A 15,661-nucleotide genomic window follows, 5' to 3' on the forward strand; every position below is an offset into this window, starting at 1 on the left:
TCTGTAAACCTGTAGTGTTTAATATGGTAGCCACCAGCCACATGTGGCCATGGAATACTTGAAATGCAGCTCATCTGAATTGAGATGCGCTGTAAGTGGAAAATACTCACTAGATTTCAAAGACTTAATGTGAATAAAATAATGTAAAATATCGCAATAATTTAAAAATATTGATTACACATTGAAGTGATCATGTTTTGGATATGTTGGGTTAGGTAAAATATATATTAAGATTAATTGTGCCTGTTGCTCTCTACTTTTATTAATGTGGCTACTAAAAAGTTTAAAATTACATGAATGGCTTGCATTATATTTCTATTGGACGGCATTGCTGTGCCATTAAATCAGAATCATTCAAACTTCGATAATAATAGCATGTAACATTTTTAGGACACTTAGAACATCCCGGGCTCTTTACTATATGATCTAATTTTGAATCTTGTTTTGAATTGAAAAAAAGCAAAGCCAAAATTGGTAAGCCTCCTTTTCCACTCTGTTTCTCACACTAGTTTTTGTGGGAATCTTTTCAGAGTTTCTTTATGCAGTGTAGTACCATGTTTAATTCTCACACCAACACTATGAAATAGATACTACGATCATCCCCATTTAACATATAAGGAAACAGACTTAGAGGTTTAGGTAACCAGCCCGTGGTCCCTTGGCTAATACATGGCAAGGCCAGGGTTTGACTCCAGGCGTTTCTGAAAGCAGAACTTCTATGAGCCAATTAAATATTTTGGTAATTAGGCAAGGATAATGCCACTAAATTTCTCTGTGACCCTGGGAAAGTCTCTGTGTCTTTCTGTGCTCTACTTTCCTCGTTAAGTGATTGGACTCCAGATGCTGTTGGGGGTCCCTTCTAACTCTTCGAGTGTAGGAGAGCCCATTTCACTCTTCCCATTTTGCTTCTCTTCCCCCTCGTGCTTCTGACCCTGTGCCCATCTCAGAGGATCAGAGGACCAGAGGACCAACAGAGTAGACTGAATGATGGGAAAGCAGGATGGAGGAATGGTTAGCAGGGGAGGAAGAAGAAGCAGTAGGGCGAGCAGCATGAGGGAGTTTACCAGCGATGGACAGCTCAGTACCGTTGTGCGGAGTGAACACCCCATGGGGATGTTGGCATAGAACAGAGCCCAGGACCTTGACACAGACCTGCCCTCAGCCTCAGCAAAGGTCTGCCTTTTATCTCGAAATATGAAAACTGTGGAGGTGGTCTAGGAGGGCAGTGAACATGCACAAAGGTTTGGGAAATGACTTTTCAGGGAAGGACCAGATCGAGGCAAGGTGAAGTCCATATAGCGTAGAGATTAGGTGAATGGGTTCTGAGGCAGGTTGGGATCAAGGCTGGACTTTGCCCCTTACCAGGTGTCTGATACTGAGCAAGTTTAAGCCTCCCTAAGCTGCAGCATCCTCATCTGTGAAATGGGATGATAACTGTGCTCAGCACTTGGGTGGCGGTGGGGACATAGCAATAACAGCTGACACATTTTGAATGTTTCCTATGTGCCAGGCACTCCGCGTGTACACAAACGTATCAGAGCTTGTTGGGACTCAGCCTGAGCCTGCAAACTTCTAATAAGAATACAGTGAGTGGGACTCTCGTCACGATCTTAACCGTGTCTAGGAAAGATCCTTTGGCTGCATTCTTGTCCTGCTGTGTGGCTTTCGGTGAAGTTACTTAACTTTTCTGAGCCTCAGGTGACTCATTTATAAAATGAGATGATAGGACTTCCCTGGTGGTCCAGTGGTTAAGACTCCATGTTCCCAATGCAGGGGGCAAGGGTTCGATCCCTGGTTGGGGAACTAAGATCCCCCATGCTGCAGGGTGAGGCCAAAATAAAAAAATAAATAAATAAGAAAAAGAAAGTGAGATGATTAAAGCAGATGATTTGTAAGGCCTTTTCAGCTCTAAAATACTGTGCAATTCTGGAAATAGGATTTATTTAGTGTTGAGAAGGCTAAGGGGATACTAAAATATGAACTTCATAAATAAAAATATATATATGATGATTATAAATCTGAGGGATGGTGAGCAGCTGTTCTCTTTTGGCTGAGGACAGGACATGAGGCAACATATTTTAATTGTTTTAGATTAATCATTTGGAAGCCTTTTGTGACTTGGGAGAAAGACTAATATGTCATTGGAGCAGGCTCTGGAGCTGCACACTCTGAACTCACCAAAGCAGACAGTTGGCTATTTTTCTGTGTGATGTAACTTCACCACACAGCCCTTCCTTGACCCCCGATCTAAAGTAGACACCCCCCCACACACACTGTATTCTCTCTTCACATTTCACCCTGTTGCTTTTCTCTGTAGCACTTATGACATTTTGTAAGTGCATATTTATTTTGTACTTAGCATTTAATGTCTATTTTTTTAAAATTTTATTTAATTTATTTTTTATACTGCAGGTTCTTATTAGCTATCCATTTTATACATATTAGTGTATATATGTCCATCCCAATCTCCCAATTCTGTCTCTTTAGATTGTCAACCATCTAAAGCCGGGTTGGTTGCTATTTGGTTCACCTACCATGTACCTGGTTCTAACACGGTGGTCATCACATAGCAGGTGCTCAGTAAATATTTGTTGAATGAATAAGTGGGTGAATGAGTTTCAGAGGTGGTTGATTTGGGTGTAGTACTTCTTGATGGAGGTGGATCCTCTGCTTGCCTTTTTTGGTAAGAAAATCCCAAAGACCTTGTCTTTCAAGGGACTTTAGATACTGTTTCTCCTTCCCACCATCATCTCCTGGGGGCTGGTCATGCATGGGTGTGAGTTTCTTCAGTTTTAATGGGCTGCCTGAGCACCCTTTCTTATGGGCTGGCCAGCCTGCATCTGGCTCTGGTGGAGGAGATAGAAGGGGAATGTGGAGCTCCATTTGAATAAAGGCCAGTGGAACGTGGGTTGGTTGTGCTCGTTATTTCTGTCTGTTCCCCCAGAACAGCCTTTTGCCCTTCTTTATGCTGCCCTGTGCCCCAGGAAGCTGACCTCAATGGCTGCATCAGTGAGGCTCCCTTACCCTCTGGCTTCTGGTTGAGCTTGGCCAGTGGGAGGGCAAAGCAGGAAGACAGGGCAACGAGAGAGAGGTTGGGTGTGTTGTACCCGGGTTCTCTGGCCCGAGAGCTCTCCATGGCTCTTTCCAGGTCTTGCAAACACACTCTTTCTATCCCTCCAGGGATAGCAGGGCTCATGACCCCCCACTGTTAACTGCCCTGGTGCTTCCCCATTCCTTGTCCCCTAATTCCTGTCCACACCTCTGTAAACTCCATACAGATGGGCCATTCGTTCCCCTGACCGTTTGCTCTGGCACCACCCCCTCATGGTCTTGCACCCATCTTACCTGATACACGGTAGGGACTACGCATCTAATCGCAGGGGGTATGAAGTGCAGGGTCCAGGGAGAGGTTGGAGGAATATTTTGTAGTAAATCTGAGTATGATAGCCTGTACCTGAGGTTTCTGTTTTTAATGAAAAAAACAGAAAAAAAAAAAACCAAACCCCAAAACAAACCAAGAAACCCTCAACCACCCTCCTTTGGGTTAGGAGTTGAAGAATTCTTGAGAAAGGGGTTCAGTTTCTCTCTCCGATTCCTCTCATGGGCAGGGCCGGCACTGGCTGCCACTGCTCAGGTGGCCCCATGATCTCAAGCCCCACGAAGCCAATCAGACTCTGATGTCTTCAGAACAGACACCCCAGTGTGCGGGCACTGCAGCTCCCAGCTGCTGATCAGGGGCCTGTTAGGCATCTGCTCTCGTTCTTTTTCTTCACTGGGCTTCAGAGGCCTTTACTTCCCTGGTGAGTTGATAAGAACAGCCTCTCTGAGGTTGAAATAGCTTTTCATGGAGCAGACTGGAGCTGGGCAGCCAGCATGGCCGGGGGGAGGTCATGGAGTTGGCAGACAAGAGTTGGCATAGAGGGAGAAGATAATAAAACTTGAGGCTGACATTGGTGCACTGCTTTAGAGTTTTCAAAGCGCTTGAATGTAAAGGAACACATTTATGCTCCACAAAATGGCTTGGTGGGGTGCTGGGCATTGTCGCCCTCACTTTGTAGATGTGCAAAAGGGCTCGGGGATCCTTGAGCGCCTCGCCCAAAGTCACGGAGCCGGAGGGTGGCAGAAGCAGGACAGAGACGCAGGCCGTCTGACCCCGTGTGCTTCTGGCGCCCCTTCTGCCCCGTCTCCGCCGTCCCTGAGGGAGCAGGCAGGGCTGGGCTCTGGCTCTGGGACTGTGAACTGGAGATGGAAAAGCTGAACTCCAGTGTTCCTGTTCGCCCCGGAGGAGAGATCGCAGGCATCTTGAATCCTTGCCGGGGGCTGCGGTTCCCGCATGCCCCCAAGGGCCACCCTTCCTGTCCCTCCTGTCTCTCCTGTTTCCAGTGGCCTGACACTGCTTTTCTGTCCTTGTTTTTCAGAAGTGGAGCTGCCTCTGAAGAAAGATGGGTTCACCTCAGAAAGCACCACCCTGGAAGCCTTGCTCCGTGGCGAGGGGATCGAGAAGAAGGTGGACACCAGGGAGGAGGAAAACATTCAGGAAATACAGGTATTTCTGTGCTTGCGGGACGGGTTGGGAGTGGCCCCCAAGCATCACCGTCGTGCTTCCGGAACTCCAGCCCCAGCTCTGGTCATTCTCTCAAGGGCCAGGGCTGCATCTCAACTTCCCACCACAACTGGGAAGCTGGCCTTGGTCTCCCTGTTAGTCCACTCAAAACGTAGTTTTGGAGCCTACTGTGCGCCAGGCACTGTGCGAGGTCCTGGGGACACAGTGGTGAGTGAAACTGACCGCATCCTCTTTCCCGCCCCCGGGAGCCAGCAGCCACAGCCCAGGCTTGGAAAGCTCGGTTGTTCGGGGCAGCCAGCCCCCGCAGGGACCCCCACCGCACCCCTGCCTCACACACCCTCATCAGCTCTAGTTCACCGGCTGTCCTGTCCTTCCCCAGCACCACCCACCTGTCCTTCAAGGCCAGTTTAGAAGTCATCCCCCAGGCAGGTTGGTGGCTTCCATCCCCATGTGTTCACCACCCTCTGTGCACAGCATGGCTAAGGCTGCCACCACGCAGGGTCACCACGCAGGATTACAACGGTGTGCTCTGATGGTGTCTTATTTATGTGTCTTGAGTCCCCATTGTCGAATCCAATGGTTGGCACAGAAGCTCGTAATATTAATGAATACAAATATGAAATCATAGTTTTTAATAATTAAACATAATGAAATTATTAAAATTAAATTACATTTGTATTACATTAATACTTTATATTAAAATTATATATTTTATGTTATACATATATTATACGATTACATATTTATTAATTTTATATCCAATCTAATATTTGCATATTAATTTATTAACATTGTAATTAAATGACTACCAGTAAAATGTTTGGTTTGCTTCGTCAGTACCACAGTGTGTGGGTTCCGTCGAGTCAGAGACCGTGCCTTCGTGTTCACTGTTGTACCCTCGGGGCCTTGCATGTGCTCAGCAGAGTCTGGTCTCAATAAAGGTGTTGAATGAGTCAGTGAACGTGGCCTCCTTCTCTGCCATTCCTGCGTTCAGATGAACGGTCCAGTCTTTTCCGTTTGGTTGTCACAACATGGCTTATATTTGTTCCCTCCTCTACTTGTCAGACCTACAGCCCTAGTAGAGATCCTTATTGACTGAAACCTTTATATGTCTGACACACCTTGGAGTTGTCTTCGACCCCGGTCTTTCTCTCACACCCAATATTCATTCATCAGGAATCCTGTCCACTGTGCCCTCAACACAAATCCAGAGCGTGGCCCCTTCTCACCACATCCACCGCTGCTGCCCTGGTCTGAGGCACTCACATCTCCTGTCTGAACGGTTGCAGTTGCTTTCTAAGTAGTCCCCTGCTCATGGCTGAGAGGGAGCCTTTCCCGTGCTCAAACCCTGCACTGGCCCCTGTTCTTCCGAGAAGAAGCGGCGGCCCTCTCCCCTCTCTCTGACTCGCTGCTTCCTCTCTTCCTGGCTGACTCAGCTCCAGGCGCACCGACCCTCGGCTACTCAAGTACACACCAGGTGCGCTCCACCTCCGGCTGTGCTCCACCTCCGGCTGTGCTCTGGCTGCTTCCTCTGCCTCACGGCCCTCTCCCCGTATGCTGGGCTCTCACCCTCACCTTCTTCCAAGTTTTGGTTCCTGTCTCTTCTTCTCTGTGAAGTTTACCCTGACCACTGAATGTAATACCACATCCTGTGCCCTCTCTGCCCCGCAGCACTCCCGATTCTCTTACTCTGCTTTCCTTTTCTTTCTCTTTTTCCCCATAGGTTTTCCCAGCATCTAACATACTTTATAATTTACTGATTTATGATGCTATTGTTTATTTTCTGTTTTCTTCTAGTAGAATGTAAACTCCTCAAGGGCAGGAATCTTTGTCTCTCTTGCTTGCACCCCTTTGTATCTCAAGACCTAAACAGTGCCTGCACATAGTAGGTGCACGATAAACATTTATTGCGTGGATGCACGAGTGAACAGATTCCTGTGAGTTGCCCGTCTCCAGTCTGTCCCCTCTCCATCATGTCCTACTTTGATAGCTGACCTTTCATCCCAAAACACAATGCTGCTTGTGCCATGCCCTTGTTTAAAAAACTTGGCTAAAACACTTTTGTTTCTCGCTAAATGAATCTAAAGTGATGAGTGTGATCTTCTTGGGCCTCCTCTCTCCACTCCTAACCTAGTTTTCAGGCTTATTTCCCACGATTCCTTTACTCCCTCTGTTCTCCAGCCTCCTTCCCTCCGTGCCTCTGGTCATGCTGTGCCCTTTATCTGGCATGCCTTTTCTTCCATCACCACGTGTACAAATTCCACCCACCTATTAGGCTCAGCCCTGATACCACCTTCCCCATGAAGCCTTTCTTGATCACCCCCCACCCCCTAGTTCTCTTTTTACCGCTGGCATTTAGGGCACCTAGTACTTTCTTTTTCTTCTTCTTCTTTTTTTTTTTTTTTGCTATTCATGTATTATCCCCCATTTTTGGACTTTTAGATCTTTGAAGTCACCGTCTGTCCCATCTGTATTGCCTGTTAAGTATTTTTGCTCAGTTGGGGTAATTTGACCGAGTCAATGAGTGGGACAGAAGCATTGCCCAGAAGCCTTGATGCTCTAGAGACAGGCAGCCCTTTCCTTTTCGAGCGGGCAGTGGGTTCGAGTCCTTCTCAGGCAGCATCGGGCCAGTATACGGGTCGTCATTGTCGAATCATCATCATCACCATCCTCCCCGATGTAACCAGAATGTCTACTATGTGCAAAGCATGGGCCTACGACCTGCTGTGCTAGGAACTGAAACCAGGACCAAAAGCCAGATGAGTTTACATGTTTTTATTGGCTTTGATTATTAAAATAAAGTACACATGTAACAAATGGACTGTTTTGTTCATTTTTCCATTCATTCCATCAAAGTTTATTGAGTGCCTCCTCTAGCAGGCATTGTGCTGGGCTCTGGGGTAACAAGGAAACCAAGAGAGACCTGTCCTCTCTGCTCATACTTATTTTGTAGCATGACATACAGACAGAAAGCAAGTAAACAAACAAGTAAAGTAACTGCATTTCAGGATAAATGCCATGAAAAGAACAGAGTATGAAGGCTCAGCATAAGAGGAGGGACGGATTCTAGGTAGCATCCTAGGGGAGACAAGGGCTATACCCCGGTCCTGTGAGATGAGAAGGAGCCAGTAAAGTGAGGAACCTGGGAAGGGCTTTCTGGGCAGAGGAACAGTGCTCTTGAAGGCATCGTGATAGTTCTGAGCTCGTTGTGTGCAAAGAACAGAGGCTGGCGTGGCTGGAGCAGGGTGCCAGGGAGAGAAGGGCCGGGGAGGCACTTTGGAGGGGTGGGCAGGGCCAGACCTGCAGGAGGCTCTTGGATTCATGGGACGTGAAAAAGGAAGCCATTTGGAGGATTTTAACCAGGGCAGTGAATTTGTGTTTCCTTAAGACCCCTGTGGATGCTGCATGGAAAGGAGACTGGATGCAGGGCCAGCAGTGCAAGGAGGGAAATAGCAGAATTTTGCACTCTTCCAGCTGGAGATAGTGGTATCTTTAAAGAGGAATTCCTCTGATACACACACAATAAAAAAAAAAAAAAAAGAGGAATTCCTTCTTTTTTAAAAAAGCACAACCGCAAATGATCATTATCATCACCATAAAGACTGGTTAGAGTAACAGGGAGCAAAGTTGTTTTAAAATGTGTTTATTTTCCAGATAATGTCCTTGGACAGGGAATGCAAGTGTGTCATGGGGGATGAGCTGCATCTCTAGTTGGACACCCCTGCCCTTCATTCCTAATACAGGATGCTCCCTCTGCTTCCTGAGCCCTGAATACGGGCTTTGTTTGTTAGGAACTCCTGGCTTCTCCCGAGTTGTGTAGAGAGGCTTCTGGTGTCAGGGCCACGTCGCAGGAAATGCAGAAACTCAGGAAATGCAGAGACACAGGAAATGCTGCTGTCACATGTGAGGCCTGGGGCTCGGACCAGAGGTTCTAGAGACACAGGGAAGCCAGTGAGAAGAGGGAGGGAGAAGTCAGTTTTCTCCAGGGTGTTGAAGCTGTGCAGCACATCTAGGGACTAGTGCAGCTACCTTCACCAGCTTTCACCTTCCAACCCAGAGTCCATACTGCGGGTACTAAATACCTTCATAATAAAAAATGAGAGTGGCATCAGAACTGCACTGAGATGCCAGAGGCAATGATCTTTAAATTCGAGGCACTTGGAACTTACCATGATTAAATGACTTCAACACCCAGAGAGTTTGCAAGATGGCTATACAAACAGCAACAGTTGTCGTAAGAACGATACCTTGTATTTATGCTACATCTTTTCACCAAAGGCTGCAGAGCATCTGACTTGTCATTGTCTCACTAGTGTTCCCCCCTACGGTTCAGGAAGCCAAGGCGCAGGAAGGCTAGGATGCTTGCTGTGGACCCGGGCCAGCATTTCCTAGCTGTGGGCCAGAGGTTGTGTCTGGCAGATGCCGTTGCTTCTCTGTTAGGTGGCTAAGGTTGGCCCAGAGAGCCTAAGCGCTATCAGCTGATGGCTTCCCATATAAACCTGGTAGAGAAGCCAGAGAAGAATTTACTAGACCTATTTTGAGTTCTTTGGGAGGATTTGGCGATTAGCAATATCCTGATCCCTGCGATGGGAATGGAACTCTCTGGCAAGAAGGCAATGGGAGAAGGTCACTGGAAACTCACCCCTGAGCTTCCTACTTTGAGGACAGGCCCAGGGCATTGTCCAGGAGGCCACTGGAACCGTGATGGTGATACCAGAAGTCAGTACCATGCATGCTGCTTTCTAAGTCTTTTTTTAAAAAAATTATTTAGCAGCATGAATGGTTTTTCTTTTTCAATTTTATTAATTTTTATTTTTTGTCTGTGTTGGGTCTTCATTGTTGTGCATGGGCTTTCTCTAGTTGCTGTGAGCAGGGGCTACTCTTTGTTGCAGGGTGCGGGCTTATCATTGCAGTGGCTTTTCTTTTTGCAGAGCACAGGCTGTAGGCGCACGGGCTTCAGTAGCTGTGGCACGTGGGCTCAGTAGTTGTGGCTCGTGGGCTCTAGAGCGCAGGCTTAGTAGTTGTGGCGCACAGGCTTAGTTGCTCTGTGGCATGTGGGATCTTCCCGGACCAGGGCTCATGTCCCCTGCATTGGCAGGCGGATTCTTAACTACTGCGTCACGAGGGAAGTCCCGCTTTCTAAGTCTTTTCATAGCTTGTGTGATTGTCACACTATTACCGCAAGGATAGGTGGATGCTGTTGTCCTGTATAACTTGGTGCCCACCCACCTTTCTAGCTTCATCTTAGGCCAGTCTCTTCCTGAGCCACTGAGCTCTGGTCACATTGGCCTCTTCATGCTCTCTGGACAAGCCATATTCCCCTCCCTGCTTCAGGGAGTTTGCTCATGCTGTTGCCTTTGAGTAGAATACTTTCCCTCCTCTCCTCCCTTTGGTCCCTGTTCCCAAGGTTAGTCTCTGTCCATCCTTTACATCTAAACTTCCTTAGTTCACTTCCACAGGTAAGCCTTACCTGACCTCAGATTAGGAAAGGTCCCTTCTAACAACTTCTCATAGCACCTTGAACTTGCCTGTCACTGTTTTCATAGCAGTTGTAATTATATGGCTATGTATGTTGATTGAATCTGTCCTTCCTTCATTAGACTGTAGAGTCCACTTGGGGCCAGGACTGTAGCCATTTTTTGGCTTAGCTAGCACAGTACCTGCCATGTAGTCAGCCTTAGACAAATGTTTGTTGATTGAATGAATGAGTTCCTATTTTATAGTTGGGGAAACTGAGGCACGAAGCGATGATGACTCACCCAAGGTCACACAGTGAGCTTATAAAGAAGCCCCAGGGCTCCTGACATGGAATCCATGGGCTCCCTTTCCCCTTATCCCACTTCCACTCTGGGGGCTGGGTCCTCTGCCACAGTCTCTCATCCCTCCCTTAAACCTAGAGATACGCACCTTACCTCCCCTTTCCTCCCCTACGCCAAAGCAAGTGAGGTGCTCAGGTCCTATAGGAAGTACTGCAATATGCCTTGGAATTCTCAGACACAAGGGCTGAGAGAGAGAAATGGGAAACTCTGAGCTGATGAACCTGACCTTGCTTTGGTCATGGATCCTGCTATCTGATCTTGAGCAGTCAAAACTATTTTCAGCCTCAGTTTATTTACCTGGAAAATGGAAATTGGATTCTCTGCTGCAGTGTGACTCACGGGGCTGTTGGAGAGAGAGAATTAAAGTTATGATCTTTAAGCTCCATTACAAGTAATGTGCTGTAATGAAAATCCATTACTCTTAAAAAAATAACAATGGAAGATTATGAATAACACATTCATGTCAAATTCTGTTCAGATGGACAGGAAGTTACTTGTTTTCATCAAACAGGGCAAGATTCCAGAATGCCAGGGAAAGGAGAAACATATTTTCATATATTTGAGGTGGCCCTTTAGGAACAAAAGGAAAATTACATGAAAGTACGTTTTGACCAGACATCTTGGGCCCACATAGAAGGGTACCCCTACCAGAGTATTCTCTTTTTAGAAAACATTTCTTGGGCAAAAAGAGTTGAAAAAGTCGGTGTTCTAGGAGGAGTTGGCTGGACGGGTCCCAGGAGAGAGAGTTGGTACCGCCAAGAGCTCCAGTTCCTGGCCAGCATTTTGGAGGCCTAGCTTCCCAAGCCATGGCAGCATCTTCACTGTGTTAAAAAAAACACACCAAAACAGAACACCCTCCGAATTACCCTCTGATGGCTTTCTCCTTTGCATTTTATTTCTCAACGCTTCTATTTTCTTGTCATTTCAGAGGGTTTTGGAAAATGATGAAAATGTAGAAGAAGGAAATGAAGAAGAGGATTTAGAAGAAGATATTCCCAAGCGGAAGAATCGGACCAGAGGACGGGTAAGCTGTGAAGGGAGGAAAGAGATCAGGGAGGCCGGGGCCTGGCAAACAACTGGTCCCTAGATTCAAAATCCCACTGCAGCTAGATAGAGGGTGTATCCATGGTCTTCCTTGCAGGACACCCAGAGAGGAAACCTCCAGAAGAATTCTGGTTCTCAGGTGATAGCCTGCAAGAGTTTAGAGCTGGCAAGAGGGAGAGAAGAGGCAGACGGTGCCCCGAGGGGATGGTGAGGGTCTGGGGAAGGTGGAGGTTGAGGTGTGGGTGAGGGTGGAGGATGAGGGGAATGTGACCGCTGTCCCCACTCCTCAGTCATAGAATAAGGCGGAAAGTGTCCTGTCCCTGGGGCTGCCCCAGAATGACAGGGTCAGGACACCTGCTTTGGGGTACGTTTCACTAGGCAGAGAGTGGGAGCAAACTGGGAAAGCATGGGGGCCGCAGTTGATGGTTCCCAAGCCAGTGTGGCGGGGGCTTTGGAGACGTGTGGGCCTGGAATGTGACAAGAAAAGATCAGAAGCCTGGGGAATGGCAGAGGGGAAATCCGTGGTGGAGGGAATAAAAATATGAGGGTGACTCTTAAGGGGAGGGAGCGAAACCTGAGCGGTGCTCTCTGGCATTCGGGGTGGTCCTTCAGAGTCCTCATGTTCAAGCCCAGAGGGGTTTTCTGGGATTACCTTCAGGGCTCTGCAGGAGTATCTGACAATAGCCAGATGCAGCGGGACCTGCGGGGATGAACTGCTGCCTCCCATCTGGAGAATTAACTCTCTGAGGCCTGTCTGGCTCCTTCAGGCTCTAGGCGGGATGCTTACCCCTCCTGTGGATTAGGGGCTAGTCCTGGATGCCCTCTGAGCTTGGGTCCAGTGATAATAACGGCAAGTCTCTCTTCCCGTGGTTCTTGCGTCTGAGTACACAACAGAAACACCACAAGAGCCTATCAAAATGCAAATTTGCAGGACCCACTCCTGGCAGTTCTGATTTAGGAAGTCTGGGGTAGGGCCTGGAGAGCTGTATTATAAGCAAGTTCCTAGGTGACTGGTGCAAGGGGCCTAGCAGTGCCCATGCTGAGCTGAGATGCTCCGACTTGGACAGGAGCTGGAATTTCTCAGTCCGGACAGGGTGGTCCTCTGATGCTGCACACCTTATAGAGTCACAACTCGGCTTCAGCCATGATCAATGTTTTGACACTCTTGTGTAATCTTTTCTTTACTCTCACTTTTGGTTGGTTTGTATGTTTGTGGGGTTTGTGTGTGTGTGCGGAATATTTGAATGCAAGCCCCTAGACATTTTTTCATTTAACCTGTACATACCTCAATGTATATCTCTAACAGGTATCATTATCATACCCAATAAAAATAACGATTCTAACATCTACTATCCAGTCCCTGATCCTTTCCCCCCGATTTTCTCAAAAATGCCTTTTTATAGTTGGTTTGTTTGAAACTTAGGTCTCTTGTATTCTATAACATACTTCTTCCTTGCTACTCCCTACCACATACATATATTTTTTTTTCTCCATGCCACTTATTTGTTGAAGAACTTGGCTGGTTGGTCTTGTGGAATTTCTCATATTCTAGATGTGGCAGACTGGTGGTGTTTAATGTGTCCCTCAGTCCTCTTTATCTCCTGAAAACTGGTGGTCTGATGAGAGCCTTGATTAGATTCGGGATAGTTGTGTGTGTGTGTAAGTAGTTTTTGGTCAGGCTAGACTCTCTCTTAGGTGTGAGGTGTGCTTCTTATTGCTTCACATCTGGAGGTGTATGCTGTCCACTCGTTCTGCTTTCAGTGGTGGTAAAAATGATCAGTGGATTTGGGTGTTGTCAGCCAGATCTCTCCTTAGAAAGTGCCCCATCACCTTTTCACCTAATCATCTTAGTGGCCCCTGATGAACTTGCCTGGACCCATGCCTTCTTGGGGGGTTACGAAATAATGGATATCTTATTCCATTCTCAAGGAGACTTTAGAATGTGGAGTTCCTGGGCCTTTTGTGAACTCCAGTTGCTGTGTACCTCCAGGCCTGCTTCCAACCCTTATCTCAGCCCAAACCAAACTTGCTCGAGTAGGTGATGGAGAATGGTCGTCTTTACATCTTCTCCACTCCCAACTGAAATCTAGGCGTTGAACTTGTAGTTGGCAAATACGAATTGGGTGTCTTCTCTGTAAGAACACCGGCAGAAGCAGCAGCAACAGCCATTTGTACTTACTGTATACTTCCTATACATCAGGCAGTGTGATGAGCTCTTCACAATAAGAGCTACGTTACTGGACTACACCACAGCGCATCATAAACACAACAGGTCGATAGCGATATCATAAACACGATATCGATAGTGACGATAGGTCCTTTATACTGCATTCTCTATTTCTGCACTGTTCTTTACAGCAGCCACTGGCCACATGTGGGTGGCTACCAAGCACTTGACATGTTGCTAATTCAAATTGAAATGTGGTGTAGGTGTAAAATATTCACCGTATTTCAAAGATATAGTAGGAAAAGAATGGTGAACACTGCATTAATACTTTTATACTGATGACATATTGAAATGGTAATACTTTGGATAGATTGGATTAAATAAAATGTATTACTAAAATGAATTGCATCTGTTTCTGTTTTTACTCTTTTTTAAAAACGTGGCTACTGGAAAATTTAAAATGACACGTGAACCCCATTATATTTCTCTTGGACAGCACTGCTTCTTTCATTCCCATACGTGGGTATTATTACTCCTAGAGAGGTTAAGGAACTTGTTCAAGGACATCCAACCTAGTAAGGAAGAAGCTAGGACTTGAACACAGGTCTGTGCTTTTTCTACAGGGTCACATGTGGCCCAGTGCCCAGCATGTGACCACTGACTATTTTGTTGAATGAATGATTGAATGATGGAAGAAGAACAGAAAGTCATATTTCAGATTTATGGGAGTTGAGCAAAGGCCTGAACACAGCGAGGGGGCTGGATGGGGCCTAGACTAGCTCTGGGCCCACCCAAGGCTGGCTAAGGGGCAGTCAAACGGCTCTACATTGTGCAGTGACATTGTAGACATCCATGGTGGGAGCCGTGGGAGGACCTGGAAAGTGCAGGTGAGCCTACCTGTGCTGGAATAAGGTATGGAGCTGCTTAACCCACAGGCTCAAGGAAGCTACCCTTTAAGGTGTATTCAAGCTGCCACTGGCTCCTGGAGGACAGTCACTCCGTTTCTGTTGTCGGGACTGAGGTCTGAGGCTGAGGCTGTACATCTCAGTATGCGGCCCTTGGGCCACAGCATCAGTGTCACCTGGGAGCTTGTTAGAAATGCAGATCCCCCCCAGACTCCACCCTAGGTGGGCTGAATTAGAGTCTGCAGTTTAACAGGACTCCCAGGTGCTCTGTGTGCTCATTGAGGAAGTCAGGGCTAAGGTAGTGATGACAAGAACAGTCTCTGCTTTGTTTGAACCGTGAGTTCAAATCCCAGCTCTACCACTTACTAGACTTTGGGTGGTTCAGGTAACCTCTGTGACCCTGACCAAATTGAATAAGTAGGCTGGGTCTCAGTTTCCTCATCATTAAAATTGGGGTAATAGTACACAGCCAATTTTGAGTGCTTAATAAAGGCTAGATATTATTAGGAGGGTGCAAGCAAAGGGAACAAATCTCAGAACCTTGACAATGGAGATTCCCTGAGGGGTGAGAGAAATTGAGGCCCAACAATGACTAATTGTATCTGTGGTCACTTTAGCCCAACAAATCAAAGCTCTTTAAAGTTCATGGAATTCCTGTGAGTCATCCATGTGAGTATTACCCATCAGTAAGTGTTTATGATGCACTGTGGTGTAGTCCAGTACTTTCAAACTTTAATGTGCACACAAAGCACCTGGTGATCTTGTTCAACTGCAAATTCTGATGCAGTAGGTTTGGTGGGTGGGGACTGAGACCTTGCTTGGTTAACAAGATCCCAGGAGATGGCAGTGCTGCTGGTCTGAGCACCTCACTTTAGATGGCAAGAGTGTAGAGCAGTGGTTCTCAATTTTTTTTTGGTCTCAGGGATTCTTTACTTACAAATTACCGAGAGCCCCAAAAGCTATTGTTCTGGTGGGTTATAACTAGTGATACTTCCCATATTAGAAATCAAAACAGGAAAAATGTTAAATTTAAGAATACACGTGCACACAGAGTGATGACATCATTGTGTCGTGTAGCTGCTAGAAAACTCCACTGTGCACTTGTGAGAGTGAAAACTTTCAAATGACATTTTAGTACTATTACAAAAATAGTTTTGACACT

General features: G+C 46.8%; 1 protein-coding gene across 2 annotated transcripts in view; it reads left to right on the top strand.

Annotated features, from left to right (window-relative positions):
- Positions 1 to 15,661, top strand: part of DPF3 (double PHD fingers 3) — a gene marked incomplete at both ends in the record, with an annotated part of 253,873 nt that overhangs the window by 133,168 nt on the left and 105,044 nt on the right. For both annotated transcript variants that reach the window (XM_082842438.1, XM_082842439.1), the window contains 2 exons: positions 4,419 to 4,546; positions 11,312 to 11,407. In XM_082842438.1, coding sequence (XP_082698564.1) covers positions 4,419 to 4,546; positions 11,312 to 11,407 — 224 coding nt within the window. The remainder of the gene's footprint in view (positions 1 to 4,418; positions 4,547 to 11,311; positions 11,408 to 15,661) is intronic.

The sequence above is a fragment of the Leucopleurus acutus genome (genome assembly GCF_964270905.1).
Source record: "Leucopleurus acutus genome assembly, chromosome: 1".
Classification (NCBI taxonomy): domain Eukaryota; kingdom Metazoa; phylum Chordata; class Mammalia; order Artiodactyla; family Delphinidae; genus Leucopleurus; species Leucopleurus acutus.